This window comes from Falco punctatus (assembly GCF_963210335.1).
Source record: "Falco punctatus genome assembly, chromosome: 3".
In the NCBI taxonomy this organism is placed as follows: Eukaryota; Metazoa; Chordata; class Aves; order Falconiformes; family Falconidae; genus Falco; species Falco punctatus.
Window position 1 is genome coordinate 29,379,039 of NC_137582.1, and position 18,720 is coordinate 29,397,758.

At 35.3% G+C, this 18,720-nt stretch overlaps 1 protein-coding gene across 9 annotated transcripts in view; it reads right to left on the bottom strand.

Moving 5' to 3' along the window:
* The window catches only part of VPS13B (vacuolar protein sorting 13 homolog B), a 477,951-nt gene that overhangs the window by 416,104 nt on the left and 43,127 nt on the right, over positions 1 to 18,720 (bottom strand). For all 9 annotated transcript variants that reach the window (XR_013926946.1, XR_013926947.1, XM_080380100.1 and 6 more), the window contains exons 4-7: positions 12,370 to 12,493; positions 7,396 to 7,563; positions 6,042 to 6,223; positions 1,751 to 1,925 (exon numbers count right to left, since the gene is read on the bottom strand). Coding sequence is in view for 7 of the 9 variants with exons in the window: in XM_080380100.1 (XP_080236226.1) it covers positions 1,751 to 1,925; positions 6,042 to 6,223; positions 7,396 to 7,563; positions 12,370 to 12,493 (649 nt within the window). In the remaining 2 variants the exon portion in view is untranslated. The remainder of the gene's footprint in view (positions 1 to 1,750; positions 1,926 to 6,041; positions 6,224 to 7,395; positions 7,564 to 12,369; positions 12,494 to 18,720) is intronic.

The window sequence follows — 18,720 nt, forward strand, 5'->3', positions numbered from 1 at the left end:
GTCTCAGGAGAAAATTAAGTTAGCGTTTTCAGAATATTTATTGAGTACTTCTAATCATGTGTCTTGTACAAAAAACCTCCACATTCCTTGTAAGGCAAACAGTTTCCAGTACAGAAAACTGAGCTTTAGAGAAAATACAGGAGAACTATTTACAGACTTCTTACTCGCTCAGTTCCACATAGCAGGAGCATGACAGAGAATTCTACATCTGTCATGACAGTGAAACTGTTATCTGCGCCAACCAACACTGCAGGCTGTAATTTAAAAAAAAAAATAAAATTTCCACTGCAGCCATTCTTCCAATAATGTATTTATTGCTTGAAACCAGAGAAGACAGCAACACAGGATAAAAAAAATATATATACACTTATTATGTAAATTGAAAATGTATTTCTTATACAGAACAAAATGAATTAATTTAATAGTTTACAAAAAGTTTCAAACTGTCGTAATACTATGAACATAACCATAGCTTAAGAGTGCCGCATCACCTTCACATATAATTCTAAGAATTTCTAGAAATTATCATGCTTTTGGCTGCGTGATAAGTAACTCTTCCTGCTCTCACAGATCCAACTTCAATCTTGGAAAGATATCCAAGACACTGTCTTGAAGAGATTAAAATTAAAACACAAATCTCTAAACAAGTTTGCTGTTTTTACAGGTGAATTAACTTCTGCCCTACAAAAGCACAAACCCAAGAAGATTCAGAATTTTGAATGGAAGTCCATCCTCCTTCTTTTATTTAGTGCTTGATAGATTGCAAAAAGTTTCAAGTTTGGATGTTCAATCACTAAAAAGACAGTACAACATGAGCCAATAGGACTGCTTGACTCTTGAACATTCTGTGTCTGTATTTCACATAGAAGTGAATAAACAGTTAAGTATTTAAGTTCTAACGTCTACTTAGACTTACATTTCCCTTAGATTTTAATATAAACTAGGCACCTATATGCCTTTCTTATGTTGCTGCAAATTCCTAACAATTCACCCAATATAAAACCTGAACACTCAAATGCATGACATGACACAAGTAGGAAAAAAAAAAATTACAGTAGTAAAGTTGGTAGCTCCTAACAAAGCCACATAAAATTGAGGCTGGAATGAAAGGTTCACAGCTCAAAATACATCACTGTTGTAACCCTAACAATATTTGGGAAGCAGCAGATGGGAAGCCATCGCACAAAGTTAAAGAGAATTCCCCTTTCATCAGTGCAATGCTCCTCAAAAGATCATGTCACACACAGTAAGTTACAGTGAAAGTTCATTGTAGAAGAGGAAATACATGTTATTAAAAAAAAAAAAAGCAAAGGAGAGAAAACAATGTAAAAGGACAGAACAGAAAATATAGTGCAAAGTAACACTTTGCTGTCTAGAACAAATGCTGATATACATAGTTCTCAATAAGTTTCCAAGGAGGATGGAAAAATACATCACTTGGAACCAGCAGCAGCCACATTTGAACTAAATAAAGTCAGTTGCCTAAGGACAGCTGCCTTATTGCACAATATAGCGACAGATAAATCTAAAGCACCCTACTGTGTCATAAGTCCTAAAATGGTCCTTTTTGATAAAGTTTAAACTCTATTTACTCAGGACTATCAGAATACTTTTCAGAACATAACATGAAAAAGATGTGATAGCACTACAGATATACTTTGCAATGACCAGCCTTGGTCACTTATATTTTTAAAAGCCAAGAAATTCATGTTTTTAACATTTCTTTTCTAAATGTAAAAATTGTATTTACCTGTGATATTTCCCAATATATCTTTAGTGTGGCAAATCAAATCTTCACCTTCCCCATCTTTGAAGTTGCCTATTTCTCCATAATAAAGAGCAATCCCAAGTTGCATTACACGTATAAACATAGGAAGTTGCTGATCAGAGATGGAAAGTTTCAAACTTTCAACTAATGTGTGAATCTGTAAGATGAAAGAGAACAAAACACAAGTTATAACAAAGCTCTGTCATCATTAAAGCCAACTTCTAAACCATACAACACCACATTCATTTTGTAAGTACATTCTAATTTCTAAAAACAAAAGCTGCAGTACAACACAAGGCACGGAGCTGCAAACGATGACTGTCAAAAGCATACACTCTTTGGGTCGCTACACAAGAGATCTTCAGGTTGAAGAGTCAAATGCAACGGATTTTGCATATATAAAAGTATATATACTTTTTTTTTACAATTGTTATTGAATAAATTTCTAAAACATAAGTCACATAAGCACATCTGATTAAACTTTTCATTATAATTACATAAAAATCTCTGCATGCTAAAGAAAACCTAGATGTGCTGGTTTTAATACAGAAGGTCCTTCATTTCGGTTCTTTCCCACTCCCAAAATTGCTGCAAGTGGACAAGTAACGGCCGGGGGTGTGGAAAGATTCATTCTAACTAAAGTGCATAAAACTGACTTCTCTGGATATTCCAGTTCAAACATGCAATTAAGCAGTTTTCTCTAAATTAACGCAAGCTTTGCAAGACTGTAATTACTAGGAAGAAAATTTATCCTTCTTAAAATATTTTACCTATTTTATTCAATACTTCAGAATATTGTTATGAGCATGTGATCATGCCACAATGACAAAAACACTTGATAAGAAAGCTACCTTCCATGAAAATAAGAGCTGCATAAAACAAAATTATTGTAATAAAATACTTTCTGTAACATTAGACATATTTCTAGCTCCAGGTCCAGTTTCTAAATATTGTGGATGAAAATAACGGAAATTGCATTAAGGCCAACACTGATATGTAGTTACTTTCAATCTGGTTCAAGGAACGTGAAAAATTACTGTAAACAGTACTGCACATCCACAAGCAGGTAGAAATACAATATTAAAATAAATAATTGTATAAAAATATACTATCATACTAAGACCACACTAACAAATTTATCACAGAATGGTGCAGGTTGGAAGGGACCTCTGGTGATCATCTAGTCCAACTCCCCTGCTAACGCAGGTTATATGAGTAAACTAATAAAGTCACAGCCTTACTCATACAGAATGAGTCACAATATAGTATCAGCCATTTAGATGGACTACAGGAGAGATTTTCAGTATCAGAACTCTGCTGCTATTTAAAATTCTCTGAAAGAAAATTGCACGTAAAATCCTAACATACATTTTTGACATGAAAAATTAATCCTTTAATACCAATGTTCAGAGCCAGTTGATTCTAAGTTATCAATAATAAAACTTGTCTGTGCAGACAGACAACAGGAAGGATAAGGAGTGTAAAACTATCTCAAAATATGGAAAGGAAAAAAAAAAATTATGTTGTTCAGAAGCTTTTTAAGAAGTCACACAAGGGGCATATTTCATAGTGAAGGACCAGAACACTAGGTAGCACTGCAGCCAATGAACCCACTATATAATTATCTTACACTCCTAGACTTCTTACATGGTACTACCCTCCCACTGTGAGCCTGCTCTTACATTGCCAGTGAAACACATCTGCCCCTCACTAAGTTGCCTCATCTCACTAAAACTGGCAGAAAACTCTTTCTTCTCATCCAGTTAGCCTTCTGTCAACATGGTGAGTTGATTTAGAGGACTGACAGGTGAGACCAATGTCAGTACTGCTGCAAATAGGGAGAAGCAGGACTGACATCCTCAGTGCAAGTCAGTTTGTCTGTCTCATGGTTGTCTCATACCATGATGATTTCAGCAAGAACAGCAACACAAAGCTTAAAACTTAAATCATTTTACATATTTTTTGCCTCCTCCTCCCATGTATAGTATTTCCATTCTAAAATTGAAAATAGGAGCTTAACGTTACCAACTTAAAAGCATTCAAATACATATCCAGGTACCCAAGCCCTCCTTTTGAGAAGTCTCAACTTAAACTCATGAAGATCAATTTGGCCAAAATTTTGCAATAGACAGAGCAGTCAAAATTATACAGGTTATAGAAACATTCTAGTCCCTAACAAGAAAACAAAAGAGCATATGCTACTGCAAACATGGAATTCTTGGAAACTTTCACTCAGGACTGAAAAACAGATGTTCTTTACCAAGTGAACAACACAGAGTATGAAAATTTTCGTTATAAAGGTCTTCACAGATTTGGAGAGAAAGATTGTGTGCTGCTTGCTTTTGTCTTTAGCTGGGAAACAAGCCACCAGAACCCAAGCTGCTAGCATTCCGTGATCTACCCTTCAGACACCCTGAAGCTACAAAAAATTTATTGCAGTGGAGACTTTAAAAAGCTTGAAGCATCCTTGAATTAATTGCATTAATGAAGTTGTTCTATTTACTGATAGCTGTCTTTACTTCAACTGTAAGAAAACAGAGCTATGTCCATTCAATATTTTAAATATGGCCTTTTTTAAAAACTGCACCCTGATCACCCACAGTGCACAATCTCCACGCATACAACAAATCAGAAAGTTAGCAAATGTAAAATTTGTGAGGGTCAACAGGTTTGTAGATCTAATTATTGCATAATGGCACGGTAGTGAAATATTAGAAAAAACTTAAGATTAAAAAATTACTACCTTTGGACAATTCTTCTTTGGATCATAACCAACAGTTATAATTCACTTCAATATTAAACTAGCATCATGTATAAATGTTTTGATTTAATTGAGAACATTTCTTGAATATATTCATAAACAGTATTTTATGTTTAAAGATTGACGAGAAGAAAAAAATAAGGAAAAAATTTAAAAGACAAAAAGAAAGATAAATTATGTGCAACAAAAAAAAAAAATCAGACTATATAGAAAAAAGATTAAAGACATCTTGGAACAAAACTAAGCATGCCTTAAAAAAAGGGCAGAGGCAATAAATGACTACCAACAAAGGTAATCAGAAAAGTTTAATACCATTTTAATCAAGTAACTAATGCCTCAGTGCATTCCAGTATGAGTTTTATTTTATGCCAGTTTCCACTAAAAATTTTAAGTAATAATATAATCATTGTCATTTTTACAACAATAGTATCATTTTAAACTATATGGAAGGCTGTGTCAGCATTTCCATTGAACTGTGCTGTCAGAGACTTGCAATCTGATCACAAACTTTTGCTCTGCAAAACTGGTATATAAGACTTCCGCTGGGTACAGATTACTTCTCCAAAATTCACAGAACTGTTCAGCTAATTTAAAAATCAGGCTTTTTAACCATAAGAATTACTGTCTAGATGCAGTAATCATACTGTCACCACAGAACGTGAAGACCTTAACTGATGAACTTATAGACAATCATATGATGATTCTTTACTGGAGTTCATATAAACTCTAAATGTAAGGCACATGGTTGAATTCCTAATATCATTTAATATACAAGTTCTTGAATACATAATTTTTATATATATATATACACAAACTAAACTACACACCTGAATATTAGTTTTTATTAAAACTTGGGAAAAGCCTATATGAAGTCTGTCTCTTAAATTAAGAGTTCTCAACTAATTTAATTGGCACCACTGGTATTCATTGAGAGGGGGACGGAGGGAAGATGAACCTTACATATTTAGTCTCTCCCACTCTTTTTTTTCCTCCAACCCTCAATTTTGCTTCTGCACTACAAAACATAAGCATGTCACCAGTGCCAGATGTCCACGAGTAATACTGCACCACTGCTCACTAGGAACTGAGCTTGGCTTGCTAATCCATTTCACGTGGTTCCCTAAATAGTGTTAATACACTGAAACTTCTTGTTATTTATAAGAGTTTGAACTGCATTTGAAACAATAAGTAAAAAATCCTCTCCATCTCATTGCAGGCATATTAAAGAACACAGGTTGTGTTTTTTTCTTTAAGAGATTGCCTGCAGACTTAATTTTTTTTCCTTATAATTATTGTTCTGTTTTAAAACTTCAGGAAAAACAGAAAAGCTTAGACAGTAATAGCTTACATGCTATTACTGTACATAGACTAATTGCATCATATGAATAAAACAATCAAAAAACCATTTCCTTTAACAAAAACAGCATTAGCTTTTCATTTTACATTTCAAAGTATATTTTGAAAAATTCAACTTCACAAATGAGTAGCAAAAAAATTATTTTGGATACCTACTTTAATAATAGATGGCATTTTGGAGTTGAGGTTGTCATAAGTAAAATGCATACGAGTCTTGAAGGAACATTTGTAGAGCAGAGGTTCCTGGTAAAATTCAATTTTACCACTAGCATTTCTCTTATCAAGACATACTGTGCAGTCAGAGAAGTTGATCATCTTTCTCAGTACCAGATCGGTGGCTTTTAAAAGAAGTATATAGGTTAAAAAAACATACTGCATAAGAAAACACATTTATGCATAACTTATTTTATCTAGAATAAAAGATATCAAGATAATTGTGTAGTCATTTAAATCATCAGCAGAGAAATTAAATTATTGTCTTTAGTCACATAAGCATCATGGACTTTTTCAGCTGAATACTTTAAAAGTGAGGACTAATTAGTTACATGCAACTCAAATTTTAATCCATTCACTATACCTCAGACCTGTTTATAAAATACGAGTACTGCTTCATGTGCAAGCATAAGACCAATTAATATTATTCTCATTATTCTCCCAGAAGGTCTTGCATATTTTCCCCAAAAGATTTCTTTAAAATCTTCCGAAGTAAACAAGAGCTATTATAGTGATCTTAACATGAAACATATATTATAATTTTGCCATATTAGTTTCTAATAATTTTAGCCAGAACAAAGAGATCGGTCCAGTGGTCAGGAAACCATACATTACATTCCCCAATCCACTGGAGATCTTCCGTGTGATCTTAAAATATTCTTACTGTGCCCAAATTCCACCTCTGCCAAACGTCAGGAAGAACACCTAGACTGATAGGTGAATGTTGGTAATTTAAAAACTGAGACGTTCAGATACTGCAGACCAAGATAAAAATCAAGAAGTAGGGTGGGTTTTTTCCTGAAAACATGAAGCAAAACAAAGCCTATCTTGCACTTTGTATGCCACACTCACTACAGTGCAGCATGTTTTACTATCTCTCTAACCAGCCTGTTTAAAGAATTTTAAGGTCATCACAAACAATTACACTGGAATGCCTTAAGATGCCACTGCACATTCACAAAAACAGAAACAGATTGCCTAAGCACTCACTGCTACCCACAAGCACAATATACAATGTAATCACAAAAGGATGACAAGTATGAGCAGAGAGGACTACAAAACACTCTATATAATTATATGTGATTGTACAAGTATGCCTTAAGAATCAATTTATATTATTATAATTGACTCTTTAATACAAAGGACAAGGGAAAAACTATTAAGAAATGAAGACAGGCAGAAAGTATCTTCCTTTCAACATAAAGAGCCAATTTTATTACACTTGCAAATTTCCAGATTATTTTAAAAGTACCTCCACTGGGATTACATAAAACCAACAACAACAAAAATTACTCACCAGATATGTCCATAAATGCTCGATCCCAAAACTCATCCACTGTATAGCATTCTGCAGAAGTGATGTTGACTGACAGAACAATATCATCCTCCACATACTTTAATATGAGATTGTTGATCACAATGTTGACATTGTTTACAACACGCCTAATCAAACTCTGAACATAACCTACAAAACAAAACAAATTCTTAGGAGCTGTAAGGAAGACATGGTCCCAAATTCATTTATTCCTGAAGTCACCATTTCCCACTTGTATTCTTTTTTTAAATCAAAATAAAGTAAGTATCATTGTCCTTTATTTATCAAAAAAGTCACAGGACTTAAAACGCTAACAATCAGTGCAGTTAAATCTATCAGAATCCTGGAAAAGCAATAAACTATAGGGAAAAAAATTTGTAAATACCAGGAATATAATATAGTACAAGAGATGAATTTTTGGTGGCATCAATCAACTTTCAAACTAATTAAGAAAACAGAAGACTCTGGATTTTTGTAGGCAAAGAATTTAAATTACTAACTTCTTTACTTGGAAGATATTTAGAAATAAGTTTGGAAAAATCAAACATCAGTTGCTAGGTTACTTTTCAAGTGTTCATATATTACACTTATTTGCCCCCTCACCTATTTTTTGTAAGTTAACTAAACATTAATACGCCTAGTACCTTTTCTCACTCTAAAAGCCAATATATCCACATCATTCTCAGTAAGACCCCTGTGAGGTATAACAAAATCAGTTTCTGTCAACAACCCAAATAGCAAGCACCTGCACTGAAGTCTGTTGGGAACAAATTCATTTAAATTTTTTCAGACATAATGTGATTGGAAAAATGATCTTGCCTGTGAGCTCCCAGTATGCAGTAAACATTCATATTTTACCAATATGGTAAAGAAATTAAATACTACCCATATTCATTTTTTACGTATACTAAATGTAACTATGAAGCTAACTCGTATGTGCTAGAAAAAAGAAAAGAAAAAAAAAAACACAAACCAGGACTTAAAATCTCTGTTATCTAAAATTTATAACATTACTCACATTTTATCCAAAAATGTGTTTAATACATGCTATAGAGTTCTAGTTTGGTAACTATGCTGAATAAAGGCAATTAAAAATATACAGTTTTCAAAAGCTAGCAATAAATGAGACTCACTTATATCAACAATTGCAATTCATATAAAACTTAAAATGAACATTGAAACATCGTGAGATCAGTAACAGCAGACTCATTTTGTTACTTCCATTTTACTCTCCTTCTTCTAGATAGTCATCATTTTCACACTCAAATATTACTTTCACCTTGAAGTATATGGAACATTTTACCATGACTTAAGTGATTTCCTCGAGTTCCACAATTGCATACTTACACAGTTGACATAAGACATTTTCCTTTCTCAGCATTCAAAGCCTCCAATCTCTTCTTTTATTAAATGCAAAACATTCTTTCAGCTACCATTAGCAGATTATTTTGATTTTGAACATGTACATTTCTATGTTTTAGAAGTATTTAAATATTAAAATCTTAATTGTAAAACAGATATCGCATTTCTTACCATAACTCAGCTTTCTTAATTTTATACTGTTCTTGAGCATACATCACCCTTTGAGGTAAGCTACTTCCAACAGGACAGAACTAGCCTTTTAACATCTCCCACTAGGATTATAATCGTATTAGAATAAAATCTCAAAATTTTTAGACCATTGTCTACAGAAAGAGGAAATTCAGAAATGCAGTGGAAGTCAAAATTTTTACAGCTTATACTGTCAGATTTCTAACAAAGTGAATTTACCTTTTTTGCATATCAATCCTAAAATATTACAGTAACTAGGTTTTAGGAATTTCCTCACTGACTTCTTAAAATGGTAACTTATTTTTAGGTTATATGAATTCAGAAAACCAGATGTATTATTTCAATAATTAAGGGACATAAGAGACCCATATTCATCACCGGAGCAGTGTAAACTGACCTGTGGATAAATAAGAAGCTGGCACAAAGCATTTAGTTGCTTTTAAGTTCAGCATAGAAATGTTTTGCAGACTATGTAACTAGTGACTATAAAATCATAACCAGTAATTTAATTACTATTTTAAAGCAAGCTACTAATTTCATTGAGGTGAAGCTGTCCCTATGCAGGTGCAGAGTTTTTTGGATATCCTACTTTCAAGGGTCTTTCAAAGTCAATCTGATTTATGTTTTCCTTCTGTGAATGACAAACACTACAATTCCTGCAACATAGCTGGAGAAAGGGGACAAAACAAAACAAAAAAAAGCAAAACAACCCACATCCAACCAAAAGAAACGAACAAACAAGTTCTACTGATAGTTTTTAGCAGTATTCAGGAGAAGAGCAACAATTCTTTCATGTGTCCTTTTGCCCAAAAGCATGAAAGCAGGAACAGAATTATATCTTCCAAATGAAACTGGGGTCATAGATTTGAAACAAACTTTTTTTTTCACACTTCTGCAAAGGCATTTACAAACTACTGGCACAGTATATTGTTAAAAATACCGTACAGGTACCAGATTTCTAATTAAGTTTATCTTCAAATATACTAGAATCAGATTCTCATGAGTGAGGATCAGTCTTTTAAAGAAAATTAATATAAATTGTAATTCTTACTATTCAAAACAAAGTAACAAGAACATCAACAAGTTCATGTAAAACACGGGGGGGGGGGGGGGGGGGGGGGGGAGGAGGGGTGTTTAAAAAAAAGGGTTGTTTTAAGTACAACTGGGAAAAAAACAGGTGGAGGTTGCTTCTTATTCCTGTAGTTTTTAAGTATCTATGACCATCTTTTCACCTAGAATTCAGGTATTCTATGATGAAGTGACTAAAAATATCAGAAAAAACTGTAGAGGTAAATCCTCTCCTGAGGTACAAATCCACATGTATGCTTTTTCCAAGTTTTCCAGTACCCAGCAGGCTGCACTGCACAGTAATAACTACAACTGCAGTTCCAGATCCAACTCTCCAAAACATGGTAGTACTACACTTGATATCATCAGACTGGTCACATCTAAATACCTTACGTTTAGCAGTGCTCTGTTATTACCAAGGCTTTATCTTTAGCTAAGCTTTAACCAGTTCCATCTCTAAGAAAAGTGGAGCTAAAGAACAAATCTTTCAACAAATTACAACAGTAGCATAACGCCTATGTCCTCCAAAATCAAACAAATTAAGCAGATGACTCAACATCTTACTAAAACCCAGGATGTGCAAGTAAAAGCTTAGCAAAGCATATCCTATACCACAAAGAATAGAATCTTCCTATAAGGAGGCCTCTAGTCCTCATGGAAGCTGTTTACTACATAGAACCTCTATATTAAACAGCGTTATTTATGCATCAAAAACCAAACCACAACCAATTGTATTTAGAGAACTTCACCACATGGAAAATAAATCACAGTCCATTCAATAAGGTAAGATTTCACTACTGCCCTCTGAATCATTAGACTTCCCTACCAACACAGTCTATACAGCTGCAGAAGCAATGTGATTACAATGGAGGAGGTGATACTGCCTTACAGTTTCACAGAATCACAAAGTACATAGACAGAATCTACTGAATAATAATATAGGAAGGCATCAGATCTGGTAATTTGCTACGGTACTGCAAATACAAGATGTGCAACTCATATGAGCACACTTATTAAGAACCACAACTATTCATAAAAGACAACACTCAAACCAATTTTCAATGCACATCTTGCATCTGGATCTGTGGAAGCACATACCTTTTGAAATGTTTTATCTTCATCAGATGTCGACATTACAATAAGCAGACCTCCAGCCTTTCACTATGAACACACCTTTCTGGAAGGTCCACACACAGAAGGTGCCTGACAGAAACAAACTTGGGCAACCAAAACCCTAAAACTGTCACTGAAGGCAACATAGCCATGTAATTCTTTGGCAAGCCTTTGATTCCAGTTGTTCAAGGTGAGACCCAAAGAAGCAAAGCCAAGGCACTGGCAGAGCTGCAGTGCTGTCCATGGTAGGAAATGGTGGATGCCAAGAGTCCTGCAAATCCAAGCTACTGGAGTTTATTGGACGTCAGAGCTTTGAGAGCCTCCAAATTTGGCTCCTCAAGTACTCATTCCAAAGCAAGATGATACTTTGTAGTATATAATATTCCACACACTAAATTACAATGTTCTCCTTTGTTCAAGGCAAGTATAAACTTTCTCTTAACGAAAGACAGGAAAAAAGCCTAACACAAAACTGTCACATCTTGTAACCCTTCTAAAATTACATGCCACGAGAAGGCAAACTGCAGTTCCTCCCAGTACTCTCCAGTTTCATTTTTCTGCACAAAAAAACACTCCCAAGTTTCTGTGCAAACTCAGAATCAACAGTAATCATACATATAGTTCCTCAGACATTTTTGTATCATAGAAATACCTCCAAGTTCAATTGAGCCGAATTCAGGGCCAGGGTGAGGGTAAGGGGGGAAAGTGGTGAACACCAGTAGGTAAAGACCCCTATAAGAAACATCTTTCAGAATTAATACTCTCAAACCCTTATAAAGGAAGAACCTTACCTTTCAAACAACTCTATAATAATCTCAAAACAAAATGTCTGAAAACATACAAGAAACAGCTTAACGTGAACCACTGAGCAGTTAATGAGCAGTAGAAAACAGAGTGATCTGAAACAGAAGAACCGGAGTAGCAGAAGATAAAAATCCAACACACTACCCCATAGTATGTTTCTCACACTGATCTATCTTGTGTTATAAACTAGTTCTGTAAATTTAAAAATTCAACAAAATGGAAGGAAAAAGATAAAAGGATTAACTATGTTTTTTTGCAATGTGGTTCTATTTCATAATATTTGTGTATTTCACTCACCTTTACGTGATTTGTAGGTGGAGAGAAATATAGCAGTTTAACTTAGACACTGTGGTCACCTGAATGAAATTTAGGTATTTTCTATAACTTCAATACAATCCAGCTTCTGAAATTACAGATTACCTGGAGGTAAATCGGAGTCAGGAGAAGCAGACTGCTGAACTCGTCGTGGTTTTACTGCTGACTTGATGCTTTCTGTGGTACTGCGGTTTGTTGAACTGGAACCACAACTTTCATGGTCTTCTTGCTAAAAGAACAGAAAGCAACTGAGTCAACCAAACACAAATAAAATAAATGTGGGGAGAATGACTTGGTAAAGGTTTGGTAAATGAAACTTCTGTTGCTGTTTTCCCATCAATTCAATCCTGTACATGTGTCTAACCACAGAAAGTATTACAAAACAAGCTGGGCAACATAAAAAACTATTTAATATTTTCACTTTTATTTTAAGAACAAACACCTCAGTCAATTATTAATTTCAACAGAACACATTTCATCTAGTTGCATTTCTGCTGAAACATTCCTTCAAAGACAGTGCCTTGCAGACTACCAAAACAAATATGAGAAACTACTGAATTTTATGAGCTTACATGCCTGCTCATGCAACCAGCTCAGACGGTTCCAAGATATCAGTCATGTCCTTCCTAATACAGCTAACTGAAGCCAGTTCACAGAACAAAGTATTTTTGCATACTTCTAAAACAGTAAAACATGGCCCCAGAAAAGATAAGTGAACAGAGGGAACCAGCTCATCTTGAGCTTCTATACTGCTTACTCACCTTAAGGAATTCAGAAGCAGGAAACATGGCTCAATTAGATAATATGATATAAGCCTTACAAGTTGAAATTCGCATACACAAGATCTTAATTAGCTGAATTCAGAGTTTTAAATACCCCACTAATATTCCCATTACATTCCAGAATGACAGTTTAACTACAAGACTCAAGTGCAAGAAAGCCAAGAAAAGTAACGCAAATATTCTTTAGAAAAGCAAGTTAGAGAGGAAGCAAATTCTTACAACTTTTGATCCAAGCCAAATTATCTCTCAGTAGATGTAGTCTTTTGCAGAGAAAGAGTGAAACGCTCTCTGGGTCATAGCACTATTAGGATCATGCAACATGTTCACAAGAAGGCGGCTTTGGGGAACAAATGTCAAGTACTGCAATATGAAGCTATAATATTCTTAAGTCCTCTAACCACCAAAAAGCAAACAGCTTACAGTGCTGTGTTTTTCTACAGGATAGATTATGTGTTTCCCTGTACACTAGCTAGCATTTTAAATCATCTCAGAGAAATTACAAGATGGAATCTTCACATTACTTGCTTCTTAATTTTTTTTTTGCAATACAAAAAAAAAAGTTACATGTAATGATGCATTTCAAGTAGAAGTCTACAACTTCAAAAACACTTGAAAACAGTTTCTTCCCTTCCACTCCATGTAAAGAAAAAGAGAATGCAAAGGAAAATTCTCTGATAAAGTGGAAATACCAATTCACTAAGACAACAACAACAAAAAAAAAAAGAAAAGAAAAAAAAAAAGAAAAGCAAGATAATCTTAGCCTGGGGAGGAGAGGCAATAGAAGACTGAACTTATTTGGAGAAATTGCTGAAGACAAACCTATTCATACTTTAGAGGGGTAGAAGACAGCTTCTAAAGGAGGGTGAGCTACAATAAAGTATTTGAGGTTTTCCAGACATCAATCCAGTATTGAAATGAGCTGTTTCTTGATTTCTATTTTATGGTTAATTGGCCATTTCATTCATAGAGGAGTTTCCCATTCCAACGCATGAAAAAATGAAACGGGTGTTAAGCATAAACTCTGTTTGGAGGGCATTTGTTTGCTTTCTTATCTCTGAGAACTTTCTGATGTTTTTCATCGAGGAAAAAGTCTCCTGAAGACTCTCTCAGAATTTTAACTACAGTGCAATTTCATTAGAAAGCCACCACTTTCTTCATGGCATACCTGAGCAATAACAACAGCTTTTGCTTTATTTTTAAACCCAGGGTGATGAAAGTCTGTTCAGCAGCATGTATACTTTCTAATGAGAAAAGCTCACCTCTCCTTCATGTCTCCAGGTTACTGAGAATTAGATCATAGACTCTTAAGCTAAAATTTTTGAATTATCTTTTAACCATACCCTCTGCCTTGGAAATTAGTTCACATGTAGCATGAAAATATTTTTTTCAGATGAGTCACCATACTGCTATTTATTTTTTGATTTTTAAAAAAAAACAAAACAAAACAAGCCTAAAAAAACCACGAGACATCAGTGTGATCAAACACCTCAATTAACACATTTCCTTCTTTCCTCTCAGTTGTGGATTGTACAGAATGCTGCGGTGCAATTATTTAATTATTTGATCTGATAGGATCACACTTATGCTTGCCTTTTAATATCTATGTTGGCTATAAGAAAACGAAAGGGCAGGCAGGGGTATGGGGAAGGCATTCTATTTTTGGAGTGCTGACTGTGTGAAGCCTGACTACGTTCAGGTTTAACTTTTCTATCTGTGTAGTTACACAATCAATCTTCTCATAACTTCATGCAAAATCTATGCAACGTTTTAGTAATACTGTATATGATTAAAGCTTAAATATGGTGTAAGAGTGGTTTAAGCTTTTACCACTTTCATAAGAGTTAGGAATACACACCAGCACACTAGGTTGGGGGTGTGGGGGGTGTTTGTTTTAAAGGAAAGGAGCAGAAAACTCTTAGATTGTGCTAATTTTGAAAGAAAGTCTCAAATCTTAACCTAGAAATAAATTCAATACAATAACCTTTTTATATTTCCCTGAGCCAGAAGTCTGTTGTGGTGGAAAATGGTTGCAATCATTTAGAGAAAGTTGGACCTAAGTGTAATCAAAACAAAAAATTTACATGTTCCAAGATGGTGCCAAAATGCAACACAAAAATTTATCTCAGAAATATACCTATGTGACTTAAACCACATGAAATAACACAGCACACGTACTTTAAAGCAGAATTCAACCTGACTACACATTTGAACAACATTTTTTTCATCCTGGACAATATCCATTCGTCTCCTTACATTACGCAATTATTAAAAACGTTTGAGCTGCATGCAGCTTTTTTGACCATGCACACCAACCGCTTTTCACAACAGCTATTGATACATTACAAAACAAACATTGCATTCTTTAATCACCAGAAGATAACAGTGGCCACGACCTTATAGGAACTACATTCCTTTGTATGCGTATATCCAAAAGCTTTCTGCATCTGCACGCTTCTGCTCAACGTTAACTTTAAGAGTACACTATTAATTTTTCAAACATGTGGCTGTCTCATAAGCCCAGAACTAAAACATGTTCATTAAAGAGATGGGAAAAAGTTCCAAGCAAACTGCCAAAACTAGCATAATTATGAAACTATTTAACACTGGAACCAACTAGAGTCACACACTGTGTCTAGATCACAGTGATGTCATCAGAAACACCCAGCCAAAAGGCACTAAAACTACTGCGCTCCCATAAATCCACCTCACACCAGACGACAAACATTTTAAAGTTGAAGTCAAAATTATACTGGGGGTGGGAAGGGAGTTACATTCTAAAAGTGCCAATAACTATAGTTACAGCATGAGATTTGGTAAATGCCTGTTCATTTGAGCATTAACAAGAGTGACTCCAAACAGTCACAAAAGTGGAAAACTAAAAATACTCATGATGTATCTAGAGAGATGACTTGTAACGAAAGTAACAGTCACAAAAATATCTTTTCCCTCTAACTTGCATCATAAGTAAAGCCTAAATACCTAAAAAATTTAACATGAAGTCCAGCTTATGGGTGGTGTTATACAAATACACCTTGAATCGGGACAAACAGAAATTTGCACAACCAGGCTCCTTTTTCCCTTTTGGCAAATGTGTCTGACCAGGTACTCAGCTGAAGCACTTTTATAGAGCACTATGGTTACTTCTAAAACCATGCAAGTCACAAGTAACGTGCTAGACACCTAGGCTAGTAAGTTTACATGCAAGTTCCTCAGTCAGTTTTCTACTGCAACATGAAACAGTTATTGCAAGATTTAAAGCAAATTACAATTGACAACACCTGAACACACAATAGATGAGGCTTATTATGATCTTTCCTAATAAGTGGAGTTTATTATCTTCATTCATTACTCTGTTTTCTACATTTAAAATACGTAGTTGTTCTCTTTAAAAAGAGAATTTCTCATTTTAAAATACAAACTATTTAATATGCAAGACTTCCAAAATGCCTCATAAGTATGCTTAATGAGAAAATAATGTTTTCTCTTGAGAATCACTTAGCTATTTATGCAAATATTGTCCCTCTGCTTTCATCAAATCAAGTTAAAGAAAACAGAGTTCTTAAAAAAAACACATTTTCCTATGTGTAAAACCAACCCCTATGAATTAAAATTCTAAAACCCAAACCCAGCTTCAGTACCTACTGCACAACCTTGCAGAGAGTTCTCCATCACCATTTTCTATCTTCCTCTACAAAATTTTGCCTTTTCTGATCCTTTGTCATTTCTAAAACAATGAGCTTAATATTCTTTACAAATCAGTAAGAGATACCTATTTCTATTGCTGTAAAGCATATCTTAAAGTTGCAAGATGCAAAAACCGCAAGAGAGGAACTTATTTCCCACTAGTAGACTGTGCTTATACGACTACATAGTTAGCTGCCTGTGGCAAGACTAAAGTAATATTCAGAATGAATTAATTTTAGCAAGGCCTTTGACACAGTCTTATGCACAGACCTTATTCCCAAACTGTTGAGATACCAGCTGAATGGTGGGAGATAAGTTGGGTGAAAAAGTGGCTGGACTACTGGGTTCAAAGGGTCCAGCTGGTGGCTGTTTACTTGTGGCATCCTTCAGGGATCAGTACCAAGCCCATGGTGTTTGACAGGCTTATTAAGGACCTGGAAGATGGGACAGAGTGCACCCTCAGCAAGGCTGTGGATGGTACCAACCTAGGGGAAGGAGCTGAGGGGCAGAGCTGCTATTGATAGGGTCCTGGAGAGGCTGAAGAAATGGGCTGTCAGGAACTCAGCGAAGTCCAGACGAGAACACCAAGTGCCATGCCTGCAATGGAGGTACTCTGTGGAACCCTACAGACTAAAAACAAAACTGCTAGAAAGCAGCTTTGCAGAAAAGAATCCAAGGGTCCCAAGGTCAGCATGCTGAACGTGAGCCAGCAGTGTGCCCTTGCTGCAAAGGCAGCCAACTGTGTGGTGGGGTGTGTCAGCAAGAGTGAAGCCAGGGTCATGATTCTTCCCCTCTCTTTGACCCCTGGGAGACACTGTGTGGAGTACTGCACCCCGTCCAAGGCCCTCCAGAACAAGAAGAACATGGATGTACCAGAACCAAAATCCAATGGAGAGCTACCATGGTGGTTAGGGGGCTGGGGCACATAAGTTCTCCCTCAGGGGAGACAGAGACAACTGCAGTTGCTGAGCGTGGAGAAGGGAGATCCCACTGCTGTCTGCAGCTACCTGATGGGAGGGTACAGAGAAGAAGCAGCCAGACTCTGTGTCTGTTGCCATTCATCTTCTCACAGTATGCCTCTGACAAATCTGAAATACAGGCAATTCCAAGCAAGGCAAAAACTTTTTCACCAAGAGGGTAATCAAGTATTAGAACAGGCTGCCCAGAGAGATGATGGGAGTTTCCGTCCTTGGAGCTATTCAGCATTTGACTGGTGACACCCTGGAGCAACCTGCTCTAATTGGACTTGCTTTGGGCATGGGGCTGGAATAGTTCACCTCCAGACAGCATCCCAAACTGCTTTATGATTTCTCTCCATGCAAAAATGAAACAAAAAGCAATACAAGTTTTTAAAAATGTTCTCTTAAAATTACACTACAAGTTTTACTAAAACTGTAAGCACTAAGATGTTGGTTTCAAAAAGGTATCCATGTTCCATTGCTGTACAATTGTCAATATGCATTATATACATACACAAATTAATTCATACTACACTTCTGTCTAAATTTGCAACGACACTTCTGCTGGCTAGCACAGGTAGACCAATACTTACAAACGAGTAATCAACTTTAATACAGCCTCAATAATTTCACTGCACAGTTATCCTGCAAAGAAGATTTTACTAAGAGTTAAAAACAAACAGCAACAGAAAATGAATTTAATTATTTTTCTAGTGAACAGCAAACTAGATGCATAACAACACTGAAACAGAAAAATCAGTGACCTAAACATGACACCTGTAAATCTTCTGGAAGGTATGAGTTAATAGTCTAATGCACACTAACTTTAAAATTATATATGTATGTGCATGCTTAAAAATGATGGTATAAAAATACTGAAAAGAAGATCTAGCCAAACCAGACTGTGCTACTGTTTTGTAGAATAATTAAGGAGTTCACACATACTTCAGTGTGAGTACTCAGACGATAAGCTCCGTCTTTCTCTAAGGCAGATGAGAACATGATGCAAGGTCTTTATTTTCCTACTTAGG